The sequence below is a fragment of the Scyliorhinus torazame genome, chromosome 6, assembly GCF_047496885.1.
Source record: "Scyliorhinus torazame isolate Kashiwa2021f chromosome 6, sScyTor2.1, whole genome shotgun sequence".
Taxonomy (NCBI): Eukaryota; Metazoa; Chordata; class Chondrichthyes; order Carcharhiniformes; family Scyliorhinidae; genus Scyliorhinus; species Scyliorhinus torazame.
This window is the reverse complement of record NC_092712.1, coordinates 12830413-12856305: the sequence shown is the minus strand read 5'-3', so window position 1 is coordinate 12856305 and position 25893 is coordinate 12830413. Positions and strand designations below refer to the sequence as shown.

General features: G+C 54.6%; 1 protein-coding gene across 1 annotated transcript in view; it reads right to left on the bottom strand.

Moving 5' to 3' along the window:
- Positions 1 to 25893, bottom strand: part of LOC140424673 (tonsoku-like protein) — a 473953-nt gene that overhangs the window by 137297 nt on the left and 310763 nt on the right. Inside the window, exon 11 of the mRNA XM_072507940.1 lies at positions 10661 to 10817. Coding sequence (XP_072364041.1) covers positions 10661 to 10817 — 157 coding nt within the window. The remainder of the gene's footprint in view (positions 1 to 10660; positions 10818 to 25893) is intronic.

Genomic DNA, 25893 nt, shown 5'->3' with positions numbered 1-25893 from the left:
TCGAAGGGGTGCGCGTATATGTGGACGATGTCATCATCTGGTCCACCACACCGCAGGAGCACATACATCGTCTCCAACGCGTTTTTGCCCGCATACGGGAAAACGGCCAGCGCCTCAACCGAGCCAAGTGCTCCTTTGGCCAGACCGAATTGAAGTTCCTGGGGGACCATATCTCCCGGTCAGGGGTCCGTCCGGATGCAGACAAGGTGAGCGCCATCACAGCCATGCCGCAGCCGGCCGACAAGAAGGCTGTCCTACGCTTCCTTGGCATGGTCAACTTCCTGGGGAAGTTCATTCCCAACCTTGCCTCCCACACGACGGCTCTGCGCCACCTCGTCAGAAAGTCCACAGAGTTCCAGTGGCAACACACACACCAGTTGGAATGGGAGGAGCTCAAACGCAAACTCACCACGGCACCAGTGTTGGCGTTTTTTGACACGTCTCGTCCCAACAAAATCTCAACTGATGCCAGCCAATCCGGCATTGGAGCAGTGCTCCTGCAGCGGGATGACACGGCATCATGGGCCCCGGTTGCCTATGCATCGCGGGCCATGACCCCCACAGAGCAGCGCTACGCGCAAATCGAAAAAGAATGCCTGGGCTTGCTAACCGGTTTAGACAAGTTCCACGATTACGTCTATGGTCTTCCACGGTTCACGGTCCAAACTGACCACCGCCCCCTGGTCAGCAGAATAAACAAGGACCTGAACGAGATGACCCCTCGCCTCCAGCGCATCCTACTTAAACTCAGGAGGTACGGCTTCCAACTGGTCTACACTCCAGGGAAGGACCTCATCGTGGCGGATACCCTATCCAGAGCAGTGAGCACGCCGCCAGATGCGGAGGGGTTCGTATCTCAGGTCGAGGCACAGGTGGCCTTGACAGCGGCAAATCTGCCGGCTGATGACTCCAGTCTGGCCCGCATCCGCCGAGAGACTGCGGCCGACCCCCTTTTACAGCGAGTGATGCGCCACATGACGGGAGGATGGCTCAAAGGGCAGTGCCCGCAGTTCTATAACGTACAGGACGACCTAGCCATCATTGATGGTGTCCTTCTGAAGCTGGACCGGATTGTGATTCCGCACAGCATGCGCCAGCTGGTTCTCGACCAACTACACGAAGGCCACTTGGGGGTCGAGAAGTGCAGACGGAGGGCCCGAGAGGCGGTATACTGGCCGGGCATCAGTGATGATATTGCCAACATGGTGATCAACTGTACAACCTGCCAAAGGTTTCAGCCGGCGCAACCTACTGAGACGCTTCTGCCCCATGAGCTGGTGATGTCCCCCTGGGCGAAGGTGGGTGTCGACCTTTTTCACGCGCTCGGCATGGACTATGTCATCATAGTTGACTACTTCTCAAAGTACCCTGAAGTCATACACCTGCACGATCTGACGTCGTCTACTGTCATCAGGGCCTGCAAAGACACCTTTGCTCGCCACGGCATTCCGATGACTGTCATGTCGGACAATGGGCCCTGTTTTGCCAGCCAGGAATGGTCGTCCTTTGCTGCTTCGTATGGCTTCACACACGTGACGTCCAGCCCTCTGTACCCCCAGTCCAATGGAAAGGCGGAGAAGGGTGTTCACATTGGCGAGCGGCTCCTCTGCAAGGCTGCTGCTGCCGGGTCGGACTTTCACCTCGCCCTGCTGGCCTATCGCTCGGCCCCACTAGCCACGGGTCTCTCACCAGCACAGCTGCTGATGGGTCGTGCCCTCAGAACCACTGTGCCTTCCATCCTGGCACCAACAATAGACCATGCTCCGGTACTGCATAGGATGCAACTGCAGCGCGATCGCCAGAAGAGATCATACGACACACGGGCAACTGATCTTCCCTCCCTGGCCCCTGGAGACAACGTCCGCATCCACCTACCAGACGGTGGCTGGTCAGCACCTGCCGAAGTTCTCCGACGCGTGGCTCCCCGCTCGTTCCTGGTACGCATGCCGGATGGATCCGTGCGTAGGCGCAATCGCCGAGCCCTTCGCCTACTTCCACGCTCGCAACGGAACCCTACACAGATGCCGTGTCCTCCACTGGTTCCTGATAGCGACTTCGTGGAGCTGCCATATACCATGCCCCTTCTGTCGCCGCCCGTGGCCAGGCTCGTACCTCAGCCGGTGGTTCTCGACCCACCCTTGAGGCGGTCAACCCGAATTCGTCGCCCACCTACTAGACGGGACTTATGAGACTGTTCACACGTCAAACTTTAGCAACTACTGTATTGTAACATGTCACTGTTTTATCGTTCCAGGCCTCGTTTGATCGGTCCAAATTTCAACGTTCTTCTTCTTTTGTTATGGTACAACCTCGTTAGCATGTCACACCTGACATCGCCCCATGTATATAGTTACGCCACATGTACATGCTGTAAATATCACGCACACACACCTTTAGCTGCACTCAGGACACATTTATATTTATAACCACGTAGGCACATAATCTTGTAAAAAAGGGAGGATGTCATGATATTCAAACATACATCATAACACATACACAATGATGGACAGACCAACGGACCAATTAGCACACATAACACGACAGCCAATCACAGACAAGAGCAGACACAGTATAAGACAAGAAACACGACACTTCCTGGTCAGTCCATCTGGAGACAGCACCGGGCCAGGACCTCATAGCAAGACACTGACACAGTCACAACGTGCTGAGTACCAAGTCTGATGTATAAGTAGTTGGATGGAATAAAACTGCGTTGTACCAATCGCAACCATGTTGGTTCGCCTGTACCTCAGAGCACCCAACACCACATTGTCGTTGGACTAGTCATCCAGAGACGCAGGGCAATGCTCTGGGAATCCTGGTGAAATTTGATCTGGAATTAAAAGTCTAATCATGGCCATGAAACCATCGTTGTTTGTTGTAAAAACCCACCTGGGTCACTAACGTCCTTTCGGGAAGGAAATCTGCCGTCCTTACCCGGTCTGGCCTACACGTGACTCCAGACCCACAGCAATGTGGGAGACTCTGAAATGGCCAAGCTACACACTCAGTTCAAGGGGCAATTAGGGGTGAGTAACAGGTACTAGCCCAGCCAACGCCACCCATGAAAGAATAAAATAAAATGGACTGAATTCAAGATATAATATTTATAATAATATCCTACTGTTGAAAAATACACAAGACACGTCCTTTTAACAAAAAAAAATTAACCTTGTAAAAATGTGTTCCTGTGATGTGGGGGTTGCTGGGCCAACATTCATTGCCCCTTCCTGAGGGCATTTCAGAGGCAACCTCATTGCTGTGGGTCTGGAGTCACATGGAGGCCAGGCCGGGTAAGGACGGCAGATTTCCTTCCCGAAAGCACATTAGTGACCCAGCTGGGTTTTTATGACAATCGTCAATGGTTTCATGGTCATTATTAGAGAAACAGAGTTAAGCTCTGTGACCTCAAATCAGAACTGGGAAAAGTTAGAGATGTCTTTGGGTGAGTGAAAGGGGGGAGGGTGGTAAGACGAATGTAATGGAAGGCCTGTGATAGAGCAGAGGGCAGGAGTGATTAAGAGAGCCAAGCTGCCCTGATGTACAGCCAGGTGGAGTGGACAAGGGAAGATTTCAATACCTCCAAATAAATCATTTTTTAGGGAGTAGAAGTCTTTGTGCAGGGAAACCTTGCTCAAATCAATCTCCAGGATTGGTTTGTAACAGACTGTTTAACGAAGGTTACTATAGAATCCCCACAGTGCAGAAGGAGGACATTCAGCCCATCGAGTCTGCATTGACCCTCTGAAAGAGCACCTTCACCAGGCACACTCCCCCGCCCTATCCCCAGAACCCCACCTAGGGGCAATTTATCCTGGCCAATCCACCTAACCTGCACATCTCTGGACTGTGGGAGGAAACCGGAGCACCCGGAGGAAACCCACGCACACACGGGGAGAACATGCAAACATGGTCGGAATCAAAACTGGTCCCTGGTGCTGCGAGACAGCAGTGATAACCACTGTGACAGCTTGACACCCCGGGATTGGCTTGAAGCAGAATGTTTATTTATGGTTAACTTCAGGATCTGTTTGTAACAGAATGTTTATCAATGATTATCTCCACGACCAGTTTGTAACAGAATGTTTATCAATGATTATCTCCACGACCAGTTTGTAACAGAATGTTTATCAATGATTATCTCCAACACCGGTTTGTAACAGAATGTTTATCAATGATTATCTCCACGACCAGTTTGTAACAGAATGTTTATCAATGATTATCTCCAACACCGGTTTGTAACAGAATGTTTATCAATGATTATCTCCAACACCGGTTTGTAACAGAATGTTTATCAATGATTATCTCCACGACCAGTTTGTAACAGAATGTTTATCAATGATTATATCCAGGACCAGTTTGTAACAGAATGATTATCAATGATTATGTCCACGACCAGTTTGTAACAGAATGTTTATCAATGATTATATCCAGGACCAGTTTGTAACAGAATGTTTATCAATGATTATCTCCACAACCGGTTTGTAACAGAATGTTTATCAATGATTATATCCAGGACCAGTTTGTAACAGAATGTTTATCAATGATTATATCCAGGACCAGTTTGTAACAGAATGTTCATCAATGATTATCTCCACAACCGGTTTGTAACAGAATGTTTATCAATGATTAACTCCGGGACCGGTTTGCAACAGAATGTTTATGGATGAATATCTCCAGGATTGGTTTGTAACAGAACGCTTCTGTAAATTTACTCACCCATCCTTCTACGCCCTCCTCCAGGTCATTTATAAAAATGACAAACAGCAGTGGCCCCAAAACAGATCCTTGTGGTACACCACTAGTAACTGGACTCCAGTCTGAACATTTCCCATCAACCACCACCCTTTGTCTTCTTCCAGCTAGCCAATTTCTGATCCAAACTGCTAAATCACCCTGAATCCCATGCATCCGTATTTTCTGCAGTAGCCTACCGTGGGGAACCTTATCAAACGCTTTACTGAAATCCATATACACCACATCAACTGCTTTACCCTCATCCACCTGTTTCGTCACCTTCTCAAAGAACTCAATAAGGTTTGTGAGGCACGACCTCCCCTTCACAAAACCATGCTGACTATCTCTAATCAAATTATTCCTTTCCAGATGATTATACATCCTATCTCTTATAAACCTTTCCAAGATTTTGCCCACAACAGAAGTAAGGCTCACTGGTCTATTGTTACCAAGGTTGTCTCTACTCCCCTTCATGAACAAGGGGACAACATTTGCTATCCTCCAGTCTTCTGGCACTATTCCTGTAGACAAAGATGACTTAAAGATCAAAGCCAAAGGCTCAGCAATCTCCTCCCTAGCTTCCCAGAAAATCCTAGGATAAATCCCATCCGGCCCAGGGGACTTATCTATTTGCACACTTTCCAGAATTGCTAACACCTCCTCCTCATGAAGCTCAAGCCCTTCTAGTCTAGTAGCCTGAATCTCAGTATTCTCCTCGACAACATTGTCTTTTTCCTGTGTGAATACTGACGAAAAATATTCATTTAGCACCTCTCCTATCTCCTCGGACTCCAAGCACAACTTCCCACTACTGTCCTTGACTGGCCCTATTCTTACCCTAGTCATTCTTTTATTCCTGACATATCTACAGAAAGCTTTAGGGTTATCCTTGATCCTACCTGCCAAAGACTTCTCATGTCCCCTCCTGGCTCTTCTTAGCTCTCTCTTTAGGTCCTTCCTAGCTAACTTGTAACTCTCGAGCGCCCTAACTGAACCTTCATGTCTCATCTTTACATAAGCCTCCTTCTTCCTCTTGACAAGTGTTTCGACTGCCTTAGTAAACCACGGTTCCTTTGCTCGACCACTTCCTCCCTGCCTGACAGGTACATACTTATCATGGACACGCAGTAGCTGTTCCTTGAACAAGCTTCACATTTCCATTGTGCCCATCCCCCGCAATTTTCCTTTCCATCCGATGCATCCTAAGTCTTGCCTCATCGCATCATAATTGCCTTTCCCCCAGATATAACTCTTGCCCTGCGGTATATACCTATCCCTTTCCATCACTAAAGTAAACGTAATCGAATTGTGGTCACTATCACCAAAGTGCTCACCTACCTCCAAATCTAACACCTGTCCTGGTTAATTACCCAGTACCAAATCCAATGTGGCCTCGCCTCTCATTGGCCTATCTACATACTGTGTCAGGAAACCCTCCTGCACACATTGGACAAAAACGGACCCATCTAAAGTACTCGAACTATAGCGTTTCCAGTCAATATGTGGAAAGTTAAAGTCCCCCATAACAACTACCTTGCTGCTTTCGCTCCTATCCAGAATCATCTTTGCAATCCTTTCCTCTACATCTCTGGAACTTTTCAGAGGCCTATAGAAAACTCCTAACAGGGTGACCTCTCCTTTCCTGTTTCTAACCTCAGCCCATACTACCTCAGTAGACAAGTCCTCATCAAACGTCCTTTCTGCCACCGTAATACTGTCCTTGATTAACAATGCCACCCCTCCCCCTCTTTTACCACCTTCCCTGAGCTTACTGAAATATCTAAACCCCGGCACCTGCAACAACCATTCCTGTCCCTGCTCTATCCATGTCGCTGAAATGGCCACAACATCGAAGTCCCAGGTACCAACCCATGCCGCAAGTTCACCCACCTTATTCCGGATGCTCCTGGCATTGAAGAAGACACACTTTAAACCACCTTCCTGCCTGCCGGTACACTCCTGCAACTTTGAAACCTTACTCATGACCTCACTACTCTCAACCTCCTGTATACTGGAGCTACAATTCAGGTTCCCAAGCCCCTGCTGAACTAGTTTAAACCCTCCCGAAGAGCATTAACAAATTTCCCCGCCAGGATATTGGTACCCCTCTGGTCCAGGTGTAGACCATCCCGTTTGTAGAGGTCCTGCCGACCCCAGAATGAGCCCCAATTATCCAGAAATCTGAAACCCTCCCTCCTGCACCATCCCTGTAGCCACGTGTTCAACTCCTCTCTCTCCTTATTCCTCGTCTCGCTAGCACGTGGCACGGGTAACAACCCAGAGATAATAACTCTGTTTGTCATAGATCTAAGTTTCCACCCTAGCTCCCTGAATTCCTGCCTTACATCCCTATCCCTTTTCCTACCTATGTCGTTGGTACCTATGTGGACCACGACTTGGGCTGCTGCCCCTCTCCCTTAAGGATCCCGAAAACACGATCCGAGACATCACGCACCCTGGCACCTGGGAGGCAACACACCAACCGCGAGTCTCTCTCGTTCCCACAGAATCTCCTATCTATCCCCCTAACTATGGAGTCTCCAATGACTAATGCTCTACTCCTCTCCCCCCTTCCCTTCTGAGCAACAGGGACAGACTCTGTGCCAGAGACCTGTACCCCATGGCTTACCCCTGGTAAGTCCCCCCCCAACAGTATCCAAAGCGATATACTTGTTACTAAGGGGAACGGCCACAGGGGATCCCTGTACTGACTGCTTCCTCCCAGCCCCTCTCACCGTCACCCATCTATCTTTATTCTTCGGAGTAACTATATCCCTGAAGCTTCTATCTATGACCACCTCTGCCTCCCGAATGATCCGAAGTTCATCCAGCTCCAGCTCCAGTTCCCTAACGCGGTTTCTGAGGAGCTGGAGATGGGTGCACTTCCCACAGGTGGAATCAGCAGGGACACTGACGGCGTCCCTCACCTCAAACATTCTGCAGGAAGAACATTGCACTACCTTCCCTGCCATCCCCTCTAGATAAAAAAAAGAGCTTACCTGTTATTCACTCCCCTTCCCAGCAAGCACTCACTCAGCAACCTCTGCGCCCCGCACGATAACACCTGAGGGAAAATAACAGAAAAACTACTTACCAGTCACCAGCCAGTCCCTTACCTGCAGGCTGTGACATCACGGTTCAACTTCTTTCTACTTCTACCTGCCCTCGAGCCTTCCTCTTGATCTTTACAGCGGTTGCTTTTTTTTTGGTTAGAGGAGGGGGTAGGGAGGGAAACACTGAAGAAGTGTTTCTGGTTTAAGTATCACTTGACAACAGCTCCTCCACAAACCACCCTCAAGTTAGGGTGAGCACACGGACGTATGCAAATTGCCCCCGCAACAGCCAATCAGCAGCTCCGCTTTACTGCCCTCTGCTGGATCGATAAACATTTATGGATGGTTAACTCCAGGATCAGTTTGTAACAGAATGTTTATCTATGATTACCTCCAAGACCGGTTTGTAACAGAATGTTTATGGATGATTATTTCCCAGATCGGTTTGTAACAGAATGTTTATGGATAATTATCTCCCAGATCGGTTTGTAACAGAATGTTTATCGATGGTTATCTGCAGGATCGGTTTGTAACAGAATGTTTATCAATGATTATCTCCAGGATCGGTTTGTAACAGAATATTTATCGATGGTTAACTCCAGGATCGGTTTGTAACAGAATGTTTATCAATGGTTATCTCCAGGATCGGTTTGTAACAGAATGTTTATGGATGATTCTGTCCAGCACCGGTTTGTCTCAGAATGTTTATGGATGATTATTTCCCAGATCGGTTTGTAACAGAATGTTTATGGATGATTATTTCCCAGATCGGTTTGTAACAGAATGTTTATGGATGATTATTTCCCAGATCGGTTTGTAACAGAATGTTTATGGATGATTATTTCCCAGATCGGTTTGTAACAGAATGTTTATGGATGATTATTTCCCAGATCGGTTTGTAACAGAATGTTTATGGATGATTATTTCCCAGATCGGTTTGTAACAGAATGTTTAAGGATGATTATTTCCCAGATCGGTTTGTAACAGAATGTTTATGGATGATTATTTCCCAGATCGGTTTGTAACAGAATGTTTATGGATGATTATTTCCCAGATCGGTTTGTAACAGAATGTTTATGGATGATTATTTCCCAGATCGGTTTGTAACAGAATGTTTATGGATGATTATTTCCCAGATCGGTTTGTAACAGAATGTTTATGGATGATTATTTCCCAGATCGGTTTGTAACAGAATGTTTATGGATGATTATTTCCCAGATCGGTTTGTAACAGAATGTTTATGGATGATTATTTCCCAGATCGGTTTGTAACAGAATGTTTATGGATGATTATTTCCCAGATCGGTTTGTAACAGAATGTTTATGGATGATTATTTCCCAGATCGGTTTGTAACAGAATGTTTATGGATGATTATTTCCCAGATCGGTTTGTAACAGAATGTTTATGGATGATTATTTGCCAGATCGGTTTGTAACAGAATGTTTATGGATGATTATTTCCCAGATCGGTTTGTAACAGAATGTTTATGGATGATTATTTCCCAGATCGGTTTGTAACAGAATGTTTATGGATGATTATTTCCCAGATCGGTTTGTAACAGAATGTTTATGGATGATTATTTCCCAGGTCGGTTTGTAACAGAATGTTTATGGATGATTCACCTTTTCCAATTGAAACATCCAGTATTGGAGCCTCATTGTTGCTCCCGTGATGTCATCGACAGAAATGAGTCCCGTTGGCCCTGCTCATACTGACATCGGAGCCAATCAGCAAGTGTGGGATTGCAGGGAAACAGCTTACTGGCTAACGGTGCTGTGAGTGTCGATATTTGACCACAAGGCCCAAAGTTAGAGGGGCAGGTGGCCCATTCGGCCCATCAAAGAACAAAGAACAAAGAACAAAGAAATGTACAGCACAGGAACAGGCCCTTCGGCCCTCCAAGCCCGTGCCGACCATACTGCCCGACTAAACTACAATCTTCTACACTTCCTGGGTCCGTATCCTTCTATTCCCATCCTATTCATATATTTGTCAAGATGCCCCTTAAATGTCCCTATCGTCCCTGCCTCCACTACCTCCTCCGGTAGTGAGTTCCAGGCACCCACTACCCTCTGCGTAAAAAACTTGCCTCGTACATCTACTCTAAACTTTGCCCCTCTCACCTTAAACCTATGCCCCCTAGTAATTGACCCCTCTACCCCGGGGAAAAGCCTCTGACTATCCACCCTGTCTATGCCCCTCATAATTTTGTATACCTCTATCAGGTCGCCCCTCAACCTCCTTCGTTCCAGTGAGAACAAACCGAGTTTATTCAATCGCTCCTCATAGCTTATGCCCTCCATACCAGGCAACATTCTGGTAAATCTCTTCTGCACCCTCTCTAAAGCCTCCACATCCTTCTGGTAGTGTGGCGACCAGAATTGAACACTATACTCCAAGTGTGGCCTAACTAAGGTTCTATACATCGAGTCTGCTCCGCCATTCGATGAGACCATGGCTGACCCGATATGATGATCCTGAACCCCACTTTCCCGCTTGATCCCCATAACCCTGGAGTCTTTACTGATTGAAAATCTGTCAGCGTTAAAACCAGGCCCGGTTTGCCCTCTCAGCTGAAGGACAAAATTGCGTGGCACCATTTTGAAGTGGAGTGTACCAATTCTCCGCGGCCGACTCGCCACAAACATTTATCCCTCAATCAACATCACTAAATGAAGAGTCCGGTCATCATCAGAATGCTGGTTTTGGGATCTTGCTGTGTGTAAATTAACTGCTGTTAACCCCAGAGTGATTAACTCTGCAAACGTACCAACGTGTGAATAGAAATGCAGTATTTCTCCCTCTCTCTCTCTCATTCCCTCTCTCGTTTCCTCCCCTTTATGAAGGGCACCAGGATTTGCTGTACCTACCCTTTGCCGAGAGTTTGACCTGGTTCCGATCCAGCACCTCACCGTCCTCCATCTCCGTCCCCTCCTCGCTGTCGCTGTCAGTGGTTGTCCCCTCTTCCCCCTCCAGCGAGCTGCTGAGATTCCGCTGACTTTTCCGCAATTCCCTCAGCACCTTTCTCTGGAAAACCAAGAGCAGGTTAAGGAGCCATCACTTCCAGAAACGCAGCGAGCTGGGCACGGTTTCCGGGTTCCCCGGGAGGGCGTACAGACAGATGAGTTAGGACCAGGAGCAGGCCACTCGGCCCCTCCAGGCTGCCCCTCCATTCAATAAGGTCATTGGCTGATCTGATTGTAACGTCAACCCCACATTCCTGCTGACCCCCCGATAACCTTTCAGCCCCTCGTTCCTCAAGAATCTATCTCGCTTGGCCTTAACAATACTCAAAGATTCTGAATCCACCGCCCTTTGAGGAAGAGAGTCACCCCCCTCGGAGAGAAAATACTTCTCCTCATTTCCATTTTAACCAGGTGACCCCTCCTTTCTAAACAGTGACCCCCCTCCTTCTAGATTCTCCCACACGAGGAAACACCCTCTCCACACCCACCCTGTCAACACCCCTCAGCATCGCAAAGGTTTCGATCAAGTCGCTCTCACTCTCCTAAATCCAGACGATACAAACCCAACCTTTCCTCATCAGAGAACCTGCCCATTCCTGGTGTTAGTCCGGTAAACCTTCCCTGAACTGTTTCTGACACATTTACACCTCTCCTTAAATAAGGACACACATTCTGTCCACAATACTCCAGATGTGGTCTCACCACAGGGAGGATGTTACCAATGATGGGTGTGTCCAGAACCACGGGTCACAGTCTGAGAATTTAGGGTAAACCATTTCGGACAGAGATGAGGAGACATTTCTTCACACAAAGAGTGGTGAGCCTGTGGAATTCATTACCACAGGAAGTAGTTGATGCTAAAACTTTGAATATATTCAAGAGGCGGCTGGATAGCGCACTCGGGGAGAATGGGATCGAAGGCTATGGGGAGAAAGCGGGATTAGGCTATTGAGTTGGATGGTCAGCCATGATGGTGATGAATGGCGGAGCAGGCTCGAAGGGCCAAAAGGCCTCCTCCTGCTCCTATCCTCTATGTATCTATGTATCTATGTACCAATGTCCTGGACAACTGGAACGTAACCTCAATACTTTTGTAATCAATTCTCCCTCACAATAAACAATCTCATTCTATTAGCTTCCTAATTACTTGTTGTACCCGTAAACTCGCCTTTTTGTGATTCATGCACTTGGCCACCCAGATCCCTCAGTGCCTCAGAGTCCTGCAATCTCTCACCAGTTAAATAATAAGCTGCTTTTTATTCTTCCTGTCAAAATGGACAATTTCCCACATTTTACTCAATTTGCCAGATCTTTTCCCACTCGCTGAACCCGTCTGTGTCCCTTTGTCGCTTCCTTATGTCCTCTTCACAATTTACTGTCCTACCTGTCGTTGTGTCATCGGCAAATTTAACACCCATCCCGTTAAAACCTGTGTCCTGGAAAGTGAGCACCGATTCACAATATCTGTCTAATTTATCCACCATGTGACCGTGCTTTCCAATCCCGATCCCACACACACAATTTCCACAGGAACAATGGTCACTTTGTTGGATGGTATCTTATTTAAATATTGATAGAATCTCTCACTATCAGTCGTTATCTCTTTACCAGACAGACTTCTCTGGTATTTTCACTTCTGCCTCCAGATTACATTTTGGTTATTTGCTTTTTTAAATATTCTGACCAGCCGCCGTCCTTGTGTGATTATGGGCCAGGAGGGCAGGCGGTGTGGTTCAAACCTCCCGAATTCTGTATCAGAGACGTTGAACACAAGCTCTGTACCAGCTCGAAGCTGAATCAGGTCACGTATTAAAACACAACCTCAAAGATCATCATCATTCTGCCCAGTCCCATTTCTCCAGATTCCCAACAAGCTGAGGTGTCCAGTTGCACATCTGTAACATCACCTCACTCCAGAGAAAGTCTGTTATCCCGACACTCGGATATTCCACCTCCCGCCTCACTGCTGCCCCTCTGAAAACTTCAGGCCATCAAAAACTCTGCAGCCTGTCTCTAAACTCGCAACCCTGTCCCAATCCCCGTCACTCCCGTGCTCCCTGACCCTCACTCACTCCCAATCCCAATCCCCGTCACTCCCGGGCTCACTGACCCTCACTCCCAATCCCAATCCCCGTCACTCCCGTGCTCACTGACCCTCACTCACTCCCAATCCCCGTCACTCCCGTGCTCACTGACCCTCACTCACTCCCAATCCCCGTCACTCCCGTGCTCACTGACCCTCACTCACTCCCAATCCCCGTCACTCCCGTGCTCACTGACCCTCACTCACTCCCAATCCCCGTCACTCCCGTGCTCACTGACCCACACTCACTCCCAATCCCCGTCACTCCCGTGCTCACTGACCCTCACTCACTCCCAATCCCCGTCACTCCCGTGCTCACTGACCCTCACTCACTCCCAATCCCAATCCCCGTCACTCCCGTGCTCACTGACCCTCACTCACTCCCAATCCCCGTCACTCCCGTGCTCACTGACCCACACTCCCAATCCCAATCCCCGTCACTCCCGTGCTCACTGACCCTCACTCACTCCCAATCCCCGTCACTCCCGTGCTCACTGACCCACACTCACTCCCAATCCCAATCCCCGTCACTCCCGTGCTCACTGACCCTCACTCACTCCCAATCCCAATCCCCGTCACTCCCGTGCTCACTGACCCTCACTCACTCCCAATCCCAATCCCCGTCACTCCCGTGCTCACTGACCCTCACTCACTCCCAATCCCCGTCACTCCCGTGCTCACTGACCCTCACTCACTCCCAATCCCCGTCACTCCCGTGCTCACTGACCCTCACTCACTCCCAATCCCCGTCACTCCCGTGCTCACTGACCCTCACTCACTCCCAATCCCCGTCACTCCCGTGCTCACTGACCCTCACTCACTCCCAATCCCCGTCACTCCCGTGCTCACTGACCCTCACTCACTCCCAATCCCCGTCACTCCCGTGCTCACTGACCCTCACTCACTCCCAATCCCCGTCACTCCCGTGCTCACTGACCCTCACTCACTCCCAATCCCCGTCACTCCCGTGCTCACTGACCCTCACTCACTCCCAATCCCCGTCACTCCCGTGCTCACTGACCCTCACTCCCAATCCCAATCCCCGTCACTCCCGTGCTCACTGACCCTCACTCACTCCCAATCCCCGTCACTCCCGTGCTCACTGACCCTCACTCCCAATCCCAATCCCCGTCACTCCCGTGCTCACTGACCCACACTCACTCCCAATCCCAATCCCCGTCACTCCCGTGCTCACTGACCCTCACTCACTCCCAATCCCCGTCACTCCCGTGCTCACTGACCCTCACTCACTCCCAATCCCCGTCACTCCCGTGCTCACTGACCCTCACTCACTCCCAATCCCCGTCACTCCCGTGCTCACTGACCCTCACTCACTCCCAATCCCCGTCACTCCCGTGCTCACTGACCCTCACTCACTCCCAATCCCCGTCACTCCCGTGCTCACTGACCCTCACTCACTCCCAATCCCCGTCACTCCCGTGCTCACTGACCCTCACTCACTCCCAATCCCCGTCACTCCCGTGCTCACTGACCCTCACTCCCAATCCCCGTCACTCCCGTGCTCACTGACCCTCACTCACTCCCAATCCCCGTCACTCCCGTGCTCACTGACCCTCACTCACTCCCAATCCCAATCCCCGTCACTCCCGTGCTCACTGACCCTCACTCACTCCCAATCCCCGTCACTCCCGTGCTCACTGACCCTCACTCACTCCCAATCCCCGTCACTCCCGTGCTCACTGACCCTCACTCACTCCCAATCCCCGTCACTCCCGTGCTCACTGACCCTCACTCACTCCCAATCCCCGTCACTCCCGTGCTCACTGACCCTCACTCACTCCCAATCCCAATCCCCGTCACTCCCGTGCTCACAGACCCTCACTCACTCCCAATCCCCGTCACTCCCGTGCTCACTGACCCTCACTCACTCCCAATCCCAATCCCCGTCACTCCCGTGCTCACAGACCCTCACTCACTCCCAATCTCCGTCACTCCCGTGCTCACTGACCCTCACTCACTCCCAATCCCCGTCACTCCCGTGCTCACTGACCCTCACTCACTCCCAATCTCCGTCACTCCCGTGCTCACTGACCCTCACTCACTCCCAATCCCCGTCACTCCCGTGCTCACAGACCCTCACTCACTCCCAATCTCCGTCACTCCCGTGCTCACTGACCCTCACTCACTCCCAATCTCCGTCACTCCCGTGCTCACTGACCCTCACTCACTCCCAATCCCCGTCACTCCCGTGCTCACTGACCCTCACTCACTCCCAATCCCAATCCCCGTCACTCCCGTGCTCACTGACCCTCACTCACTCCCAATCCCCGTCACTCCCGTGCTCACTGACCCTCACTCACTCCCAATCCCCGTCACTCCCGTGCTCACTGACCCACACTCACTCCCAATCCCCGTCACTCCCGTGCTCACTGACCCACACTCACTCCCAATCCCAATCCCCGTCACTCCCGTGCTCACTGACCCACACTCACTCCCAATCCCAATCCCCGTCACTCCCGTGCTCACTGACCCTCACTCACTCCCAATCCCAATCCCCGTCACTCCCGTGCTCACTGACCCTCACTCACTCCCAATCCCCGTCACTCCCGTGCTCACTGACCCTCACTCACTCCCAATCCCAATCCCCGTCACTCCCGTGCTCACTGACCCTCACTCACTCCCAATCCCCGTCACTCCCGTGCTCACTGACCCTCACTCACTCCCAATCCCCGTCACTCCCGTGCTCACTGACCCTCACTCACTCCCAATCCCCGTCACTCCCGTGCTCACTGACCCTCACTCACTCCCAATCCCCGTCACTCCCGTGCTCACTGACCCTCACTCACTCCCAATCCCAATCCCCGTCACTCCCGTGCTCACTGACCCTCACTCACTCCCAATCCCAATCCCCGTCACTCCCGTGCTCACTGACCCTCACTCACTCCCAATCCCAATCCCCGTCACTCCCGTGCTCACTGACCCTCACTCACTCCCAATCCCAATCCCCGTCACTCCCGTGCTCACAGACCCTCACTCACTCCCAATCCCCGTCACTCCCGTGCTCACTGACCCTCACTCACTCCCAATCCCCGTCACTCCCGTGCTCACTGACCCTCACTCACTCCCAATCCCAATCCCCGTCACTCCCGTGCTCACTGACCCTCACTCACTCCCAATCCCCGTCACTCCCGTGCTCACTGACCCTCACTCACTCCCAATCCCCGTCACTCCCGTGCTCACTGACCCTCACTCACTCCCAATCCCCGTCACTCCCGTGCTCACTGACCCTCACTCACTCCCAATCCCCGTCACTCCCGTGCTCACTGACCCACACTCACTCCCAATCCCCGTCACTCCCGTGCTCACTGACCCTCACTCACTCCCAATCCCCGTCACTCCCGTGCTCACTGACCCTCACTCACTCCCAATCCCAATCCCCGTCACTCCCGTGCTCACTGACCCTCACTCACTCCCAATCCCCGTCACTCCCGTGCTCACTGACCCTCACTCACTCCCAATCCCAATCCCCGTCACTCCCGTGCTCACTGACCCTCACTCACTCCCAATCCCCGTCACTCCCGTGCTCACTGACCCTCACTCACTCCCAATCCCCGTCACTCCCGTGCTCACTGACCCACACTCACTCCCAATCCCCGTCACTCCCGTGCTCACTGACCCTCACTCACTCCCAATCCCCGTCACTCCCGTGCTCACTGACCCTCACTCACTCCCAATCCCCGTCACTCCCGTGCTCACTGACCCTCACTCCCAATCCCCGTCACTCCCGTGCTCACTGACCCACACTCACTCCCAATCCCCGTCACTCCCGTGCTCACTGACCCACACTCACTCCCAATCCCCGTCACTCCCGTGCTCACTGACCCTCACTCACTCCCAATCCCCGTCACTCCCGTGCTCACTGACCCTCACTCACTCCCAATCCCCGTCACTCCCGTGCTCACTGACCCTCACTCACTCCCAATCCCCGTCACTCCCGTGCTCACTGACCCTCACTCACTCCCAATCCCCGTCACTCCCGTGCTCACTGACCCTCACTCACTCCCAATCCCCGTCACTCCCGTGCTCACTGACCCTCACTCACTCCCAATCCCAATCCCCGTCACTCCCGTGCTCACTGACCCTCACTCACTCCCAATCCCCGTCACTCCCGTGCTCACTGACCCTCACTCACTCCCAATCCCCGTCACTCCCGTGCTCACTGACCCTCACTCACTCCCAATCCCCGTCACTCCCGTGCTCACTGACCCACACTCACTCCCAATCCCCGTCACTCCCGTGCTCACTGACCCTCACTCACTCCCAATCCCCGTCACTCCCGTGCTCACTGACCCACACTCACTCCCAATCCCCGTCACTCCCGTGCTCACTGACCCTCACTCACTCCCAATCCCCGTCACTCCCGTGCTCACTGACCCTCACTCACTCCCAATCCCCGTCACTCCCGTGCTCACTGACCCTCACTCCCAATCCCCGTCACTCCCGTGCTCACTGACCCTCACTCACTCCCAATCCCCGTCACTCCCGTGCTCACTGACCCTCACTCCCAATCCCCGTCACTCCCGTGCTCACTGACCCTCACTCACTCCCAATCCCCGTCACTCCCGTGCTCACTGACCCTCACTCACTCCCAATCCCCGTCACTCCCGTGCTCACTGACCCTCACTCACTCCCAATCCCCGTCACTCCCGTGCTCACTGACCCACACTCACTCCCAATCCCCGTCACTCCCGTGCTCACTGACCCTCACTCACTCCCAATCCCCGTCACTCCCGTGCTCACTGACCCTCACTCACTCCCAATCCCCGTCACTCCCGTGCTCACTGACCCTCACTCCCAATCCCCGTCACTCCCGTGCTCACTGACCCTCACTCACTCCCAATCCCCGTCACTCCCGTGCTCACTGACCCTCACTCACTCCCAATCCCCGTCACTCCCGTGCTCACTGACCCTCACTCACTCCCAATCCCCGTCACTCCCGTGCTCACTGACCCACACTCACTCCCAATCCCCGTCACTCCCGTGCTCACTGACCCTCACTCACTCCCAATCCCCGTCACTCCCGTGCTCACTGACCCACACTCACTCCCAATCCCCGTCACTCCCGTGCTCACTGACCCTCACTCACTCCCAATCCCCGTCACTCCCGTGCTCACTGACCCACACTCACTCCCAATCCCAATCCCCATCACTCCCGTGCTCACTGACCCTCACTCACTCCCAATCCCCGTCACTCCCGTGCTCACTGACCCTCACTCACTCCCAATCCCCGTCACTCCCGTGCTCACTGACCCTCACTCACTCCCAATCCCCGTCACTCCCGTGCTCACTGACCCTCACTCACTCCCAATCCCCGTCACTCCCGTGCTCACTGACCCACACTCACTCCCAATCCCAATCCCCGTCACTCCCGTGCTCACTGACCCTCACTCACTCCCAATCCCCGTCACTCCCGTGCTCACTGACACTCACTCCCAATCCCAATCCCCATCACTCCCGTGCTCACTGACCCACACTCACTCCTAATCCCCGTCACTCCCGTGCTCACTGACCCTCACTCACTCCCAATCCCCGTCACTCCCGTGCTCACTGACCCTCACTCACTCCCAATCCCCGTCACTCCCGTGCTCACTGACCCACACTCACTCCCAATCCCCGTCACTCCCGTGCTCACTGACCCACACTCACTCCCAATCCCCGTCACTCCCGTGCTCACTGACCCTCACTCACTCCCAATCCCCGTCACTCCCGTGCTCACTGACCCACACTCACTCCCAATCCCCGTCACTCCCGTGCTCACTGACCCTCACTCACTCCCAATCCCCGTCACTCCCGTGCTCACTGACCCACACTCACTCCCAATCCCCGTCACTCCCGTGCTCACTGACCCACACTCACTCCCAATCCCCGTCACTCCCGTGCTCACTGACCCTCACTCACTCCCAATCCCCATCACTCCCGTGCTCACTGACCCTCACTCACTCCCAATCCCCGTCACTCCCGTGCTCACTGACCCTCACTCACTCCCAATCCCCGTCACTCCCGTGCTCACTGACCCTCACTCACTCCCAATCCCCGTCACTCCCGTGCTCACTGACCCTCACTCACTCCCAATCCCCGTCACTCCCGTGCTCACTGACCCACACTCACTCCCAATCCCAATCCCCGTCACTCCCGTGCTCACTGACCCTCACTCACTCCCAATCCCCGTCACTCCCGTGCTCACTGACACTCACTCCCAATCCCAATCCCCATCACTCCCGTGCTCACTGACCCACACTCACTCCTAATCCCCGTCACTCCCGTGCTCACTGACCCTCACTCACTCCCAATCCCCGTCACTCCCGTGCTCACTGACCCACACTCACTCCCAATCCCCGTCACTCCCGTGCTCACTGACCCTCACTCACTCCCAATCCCCGTCACTCCCGTGCTCACTGACCCTCACTCACTCCCAATCCCCGTCACTCCCGTGCTCACTGACCCTCACTCACTCCCAATCCCCGTCACTCCCGTGCTCACTGACCCTCACTCCCAATCCCAATCCCCGTCACTCCCGTGCTCACTGACCCTCACTCCCAATCCCCGTCACTCCCGTGCTCACTGACCCTCACTCACTCCCAATCCCCGTCACTCCCGTGCTCACTGACCCACACTCACTCCCAATCCCCGTCACTCCCGTGCTCACTGACCCTCACTCCCAATCCCAATCCCCGTCACTCCCGTGCTCACTGACCCTCACTCCCAATCCCCGTCACTCCCGTGCTCACTGACCCTCACTCACTCCCAATCCCCGTCACTCCCGTGCTCACTGACCCTCACTCACTCCCAATCCCCGTCACTCCCGTGCTCACTGACCCTCACTCACTCCCAATCCCCGTCACTCCCGTGCTCACTGACCCTCACTCACTCCCAATCCCCGTCACTCCCGTGCTCACTGACCCTCACTCACTCCCAATCCCCGTCACTCCCGTGCTCACTGACCCACACTCACTCCCAATCCCCGTCACTCCCGTGCTCACTGACCCTCACTCACTCCCAATCCCCGTCACTCCCGTGCTCACTGACCCTCACTCACTCCCAATCCCCGTCACTCCCGTGCTCACTGACCCACACTCACTCCTAATCCCAATCCCCGTCACTCCCGTGCTCACTGACCCACACTCACTCCCAATCCCCGTCACTCCCGTGCTCACTGACCCTCACTCACTCCCAATCCCCGTCACTCCCGTGCTCACTGACCCTCACTCACTCCCAATCCCCGTCACTCCCGTGCTCACTGACCCTCACTCACTCCCAATCCCCGTCACTCCCGTGCTCACTGACCCACACTCACTCCCAATCCCCGTCACTCCCGTGCTCACTGACCCTCACTCACTCCCAATCCCCGTCACTCCCGTGCTCACTGACCCTCACTCACTCCCAATCCCAATCCCCGTCACTCCCGTGCTCACTGACCCTCACTCACTCCCAATCCCCGTCACTCCCGTGCTCACTGACCCTCACTCACTCCCAATCCCCGTCACTCCCGTGCTCACTGACCCTCACTCACTCCCAATCCCCGTCACTCCCGTGCTCACTGACCCACACTCACTCCCAATCCCAATCCCCGTCACTCCCGTGCTCACTGACCCACACTCACTCCCAATCCCCGTCACTCCCGTGCTCACTGACCCTCACTCACTCCCAATCCCCGTCACTCCCGTGCTCACTGACCCTCACTCACTCCCAATCCCAATCCCCGTCACTCCCGTGCTCACTGACCCTCACTCACTCCCAATCCCCGTCACTCCCGTGCTCACTGACCCACACTCACTCCCAATCCCAATCCCCGTCACTCCCGTGCTCACTGACCCACACTCACTCCCAATCCCCGTCACTCCCGTGCTCACTGACCCACACTCACTCCCAATCCCAATCCCCGTCACTCCCGTGCTCACTGACCCTCACTCACTCCCAATCCCCGTCACTCCCGTGCTCACTGACCCACACTCACTCCCAATCCCCGTCACTCCCGTGCTCACTGACCCTCACTCACTCCCAATCCCAATCCCCGTCACTCCCGTGCTCACTGACCCTCACTCACTCCCAATCCCCGTCACTCCCGTGCTCACTGACCCTCACTCACTCCCAATCCCAATCCCCGTCACTCCCGTGCTCACTGAGCCTCACTCACTCCCAATCCCCGTCACTCCCGTGCTCACTGACCCTCACTCACTCCCAATCCCCGTCACTCCCGTGCTCACTGACCCTCACTCACTCCCAATCCCCGTCACTCCCGTGCTCACTGACCCTCACTCACTCCCAATCCCAATCCCCGTCACTCCCGTGCTCACTGACCCTCACTCACTCCCAATCCCCGTCACTCCCGTGCTCACTGACCCTCACTCACTCCCAATCCCCGTCACTCCCGTGCTCACTGACCCTCACTCACTCCCAATCCCCGTCACTCCCGTGCTCACTGACCCTCACTCACTCCCAATCCCAATCCCCGTCACTCCCGTGCTCACTGACCCTCACTCACTCCCAATCCCAATCCCCGTCACTCCCGTGCTCACTGACCCTCACTCACTCCCAATCCCCGTCACTCCCGTGCTCACTGACCCTCACTCACTCCCAATCCCAATCCCCGTCACTCCCGTGCTCACTGACCCTCACTCACTCCCAATCCCCGTCACTCCCGTGCTCACTGACCCTCACTCACTCCCAATCCCCGTCACTCCCGTGCTCACTGACCCTCACTCACTCCCAATCCCCGTCACTCCCGTGCTCACTGACCCTCACTCACTCCCAATCCCAATCCCCGTCACTCCCGTGCTCACTGACCCTCACTCACTCCCAATCCCAATCCCCGTCACTCCCGTGCTCACTGACCCTCACTCACTCCCAATCCCCGTCACTCCCGTGCTCACTGACCCTCACTCACTCCCAATCCCCGTCACTCCCGTGCTCACTGACCCTCACTCACTCCCAATCCCCATCACTCCCGTGCTCACTGACCCACACTCACTCCCAATCCCCGTCACTCCCGTGCTCACTGACCCTCACTCACTCCCAATCCCCGTCACTCCCGTGCTCACTGACCCTCACTCACTCCCAATCCCCGTCACTCCCGTGCTCACTGACCCTCACTCACTCCCAATCCCAATCCCCGTCACTCCCGTGCTCACTGACCCTCACTCACTCCCAATCCCCGTCACTCCCGTGCTCACTGACCCTCACTCACTCCCAATCCCCGTCACTCCCGTGCTCACTGACCCTCACTCACTCCCAATCCCCGTCACTCCCGTGCTCACTGACCCTCACTCACTCCCAATCCCCGTCACTCCCGTGCTCACTGACCCTCACTCACTCCCAATCCCCGTCACTCCCGTGCTCACTGACCCTCACTCACTCCCAATCCCCGTCACTCCCGTGCTCACTGACCCTCACTCACTCCCAATCCCCGTCACTCCCGTGCTCACTGACCCTCACTCACTCCCAATCCCCGTCACTCCCGTGCTCACTGACCCTCACTCACTCCCAATCCCCGTCACTCCCGTGCTCACTGACCCTCACTCACTCCCAATCCCCGTCACTCCCGTGCTCACTGACCCTCACTCACTCCCAATCCCAATCCCCGTCACTCCCGTGCTCACTGACCCACACTCACTCCCAATCCCAATCCCCGTCACTCCCGTGCTCACTGACCCACACTCACTCCCAATCCCAATCCCCGTCACTCCCGTGCTCACTGACCCTCACTCACTCCCAATCCCAATCCCCGTCACTCCCGTGCTCACTGACCCACACTCACTCCCAATCCCAATCCCCGTCACTCCCGTGCTCACTGACCCACACTCACTCCCAATCCCCGTCACTCCCGTGCTCACTGACCCTCACTCACTCCCAATCCCCGTCACTCCCGTGCTCACTGACCCACACTCACTCCCAATCCCAATCCCCGTCACTCCCGTGCTCACTGACCCTCACTCACTCCCAATCCCCGTCACTCCCGTGCTCACTGACCCTCACTCACTCCCAATCCCAATCCCCGTCACTCCCGTGCTCACTGACCCACACTCACTCCCAATCCCAATCCCCGTCACTCCCGTGCTCACTGACCCTCACTCACTCCCAATCCCAATCCCCGTCACTCCCGTGCTCACTGACCCTCACTCACTCCCAATCCCCGTCACTCCCGTGCTCACTGACCCTCACTCACTCCCAATCCCCGTCACTCCCGTGCTCACTGACCCACACTCACTCCCAATCCCCGTCACTCCCGTGCTCACTGACCCTCACTCACCCCCAATCCCCGTCACTCCCGTGCTCACTGACCCTCACTCACTCCCAATCCCCGTCACTCCCGTGCTCACTGACCCTCACTCACTCCCAATCCCCGTCACTCCCGTGCTCACTGACCCTCACTCACTCCCAATCCCCGTCACTCCCGTGCTCACTGACCCTCACTCACTCCCAATCCCAATCCCCGTCACTCCCGTGCTCACTGACCCACACTCACTCCCAATCCCCGTCACTCCCGTGCTCACTGACCCTCACTCACTCCCAATCCCCGTCACTCCCGTGCTCACTGACCCTCACTCACTCCCAATCCCAATCCCCGTCACTCCCGTGCTCACTGACCCTCACTCACTCCCAATCCCCGTCACTCCCGTGCTCACTGACCCTCACTCACTCCCAATCCCCGTCACTCCCGTGCTCACTGACCCTCACTCACTCCCAATCCCAATCCCCGTCACTCCCGTGCTCACTGACCCTCACTCACTCCCAATCCCCGTCACTCCCGTGCTCACTGACCCTCACTCACTCCCAATCCCCGTCACTCCCGTGCTCACTGACCCTCACTCACTCCCAATCCCCGTCACTCCCGTGCTCACTGACCCTCACTCACTCCCAATCCCCGTCACTCCCGTGCTCACTGACCCTCACTCACTCCCAATCCCCGTCACTCCCGTGCTCACTGACCCTCACTCACTCCCAATCCCAATCCCCGTCACTCCCGTGCTCACTGACCCACACTCACTCCCAATCCCCGTCACTCCCGTGCTCACTGACCCACACTCACTCCCAATCCCCGTCACTCCCGTGCTCACTGACCCTCACTCACTCCCAATCCCCGTCACTCCCGTGCTCACTGACCCTCACTCACTCCCAATCCCAATCCCCGTCACTCCCGTGCTCACTGACCCACACTCACTCCCAATCCCCGTCACTCCCGTGCTCACTGACCCTCACTCACTCCCAATCCCAATCCCCGTCACTCCCGTGCTCACTGACCCTCACTCACTCCCAATCCCCGTCACTCCCGTGCTCACTGACCCTCACTCACTCCCAATCCCCGTCACTCCCGTGCTCACTGACCCTCACTCACCCCCAATCCCCGTCACTCCCGTGCTCACTGACCTCTCACTCCCAATCCCCGTCACTCCCGTGCTCACTGACCCTCACTCACTCCCAATCCCCGTCACTCCCGTGCTCACTGACCCTCACTCCCAATCCCCGTCACTCCCGTGCTCACTGACCCTCACTCACCCCCAATCCCCGTCACTCCCGTGCTCACTGACCCTCACTCCCAATCCCCGTCACTCCCGTGCTCACTGACCCTCACTCACTCCCAATCCCAATCCCCGTCACTCCCGTGCTCACTGACCCTCACTCACTCCCAATCCCCGTCACTCCCGTGCTCACTGACCCACACTCACTCCCAATCCCCGTCACTCCCGTGCTCACTGACCCTCACTCCCAATCCCAATCCCCGTCACTCCCGTGCTCACTGACCCTCACTCACTCCCAATCCCCGTCACTCCCGTGCTCACTGACCCACACTCACTCCCAATCCCCGTCACTCCCGTGCTCACTGACCCTCACTCACTCCCAATCCCCGTCACTCCCGTGCTCACTGACCCTCACTCACTCCCAATCCCCGTCACTCCCGTGCTCACTGACCCTCACTCACTCCCAATCCCCGTCACTCCCGTGCTCACTGACCCTCACTCACTCCCAATCCCCGTCACTCCCGTGCTCACTGACCCTCACTCACTCCCAATCCCCGTCACTCCCGTGCTCACTGACCCACACTCACTCCCAATCCCCGTCACTCCCGTGCTCACTGACCCACACTCCCAATCCCAATCCCCGTCACTCCCGTGCTCACTGACCCTCACTCACTCCCAATCCCCGTCACTCCCGTGCTCACTGACCCTCACTCACTCCCAATCCCCGTCACTCCCGTGCTCACTGACCCTCACTCACACTCACTCCCAATCCCCGTCACTCCCGTGCTCACTGACCCTCACTCACTCCCAATCCCCGTCACTCCCGTGCTCACTGACCCTCACTCACTCCCAATCCCCGTCACTCCCGTGCTCACTGACCCTCACTCACTCCCAATCCCAATCCCCGTCACTCCCGTGCTCACTGACCCTCACTCACTCCCAATCCCCGTCACTCCCGTGCTCACTGACCCTCACTCACTCCCAATCCCAATCCCCGTCACTCCCGTGCTCACTGACCCTCACTCACTCCCAATCCCCGTCACTCCCGTGCTCACTGACCCTCACTCACTCCCAATCCCCGTCACTCCCGTGCTCACTGACCCTCACTCACTCCCAATCCCAATCCCCGTCACTCCCGTGCTCACTGACCCTCACTCACTCCAATCCCAATCCCCGTCACTCCCGTGCTCACTGACCCTCACTCACTCCCAATCCCAATCCCCGTCACTCCCGTGCTCACTGACCCTCACTCACTCCCAATCCCCGTCACTCCCGTGCTCACTGACCCTCACTCACTCCCAATCCCCGTCACTCCCGTGCTCACTGACCCTCACTCACTCCCAATCCCAATCCCGTCACTCCCGTGCTCACTGACCCTCACTCACTCCCAATCCCCGTCACTCCCGTGCTCACTGACCCACACTCACTCCCAATCCCAATCCCCGTCACTCCCGTGCTCACTGACCCTCACTCCCAATCCCCGTCACTCCCGTGCTCACTGACCCTCACTCACTCCCAATCCCCGTCACTCCCGTGCTCACTGACCCTCACTCACTCCCAATCCCAATCCCCGTCAC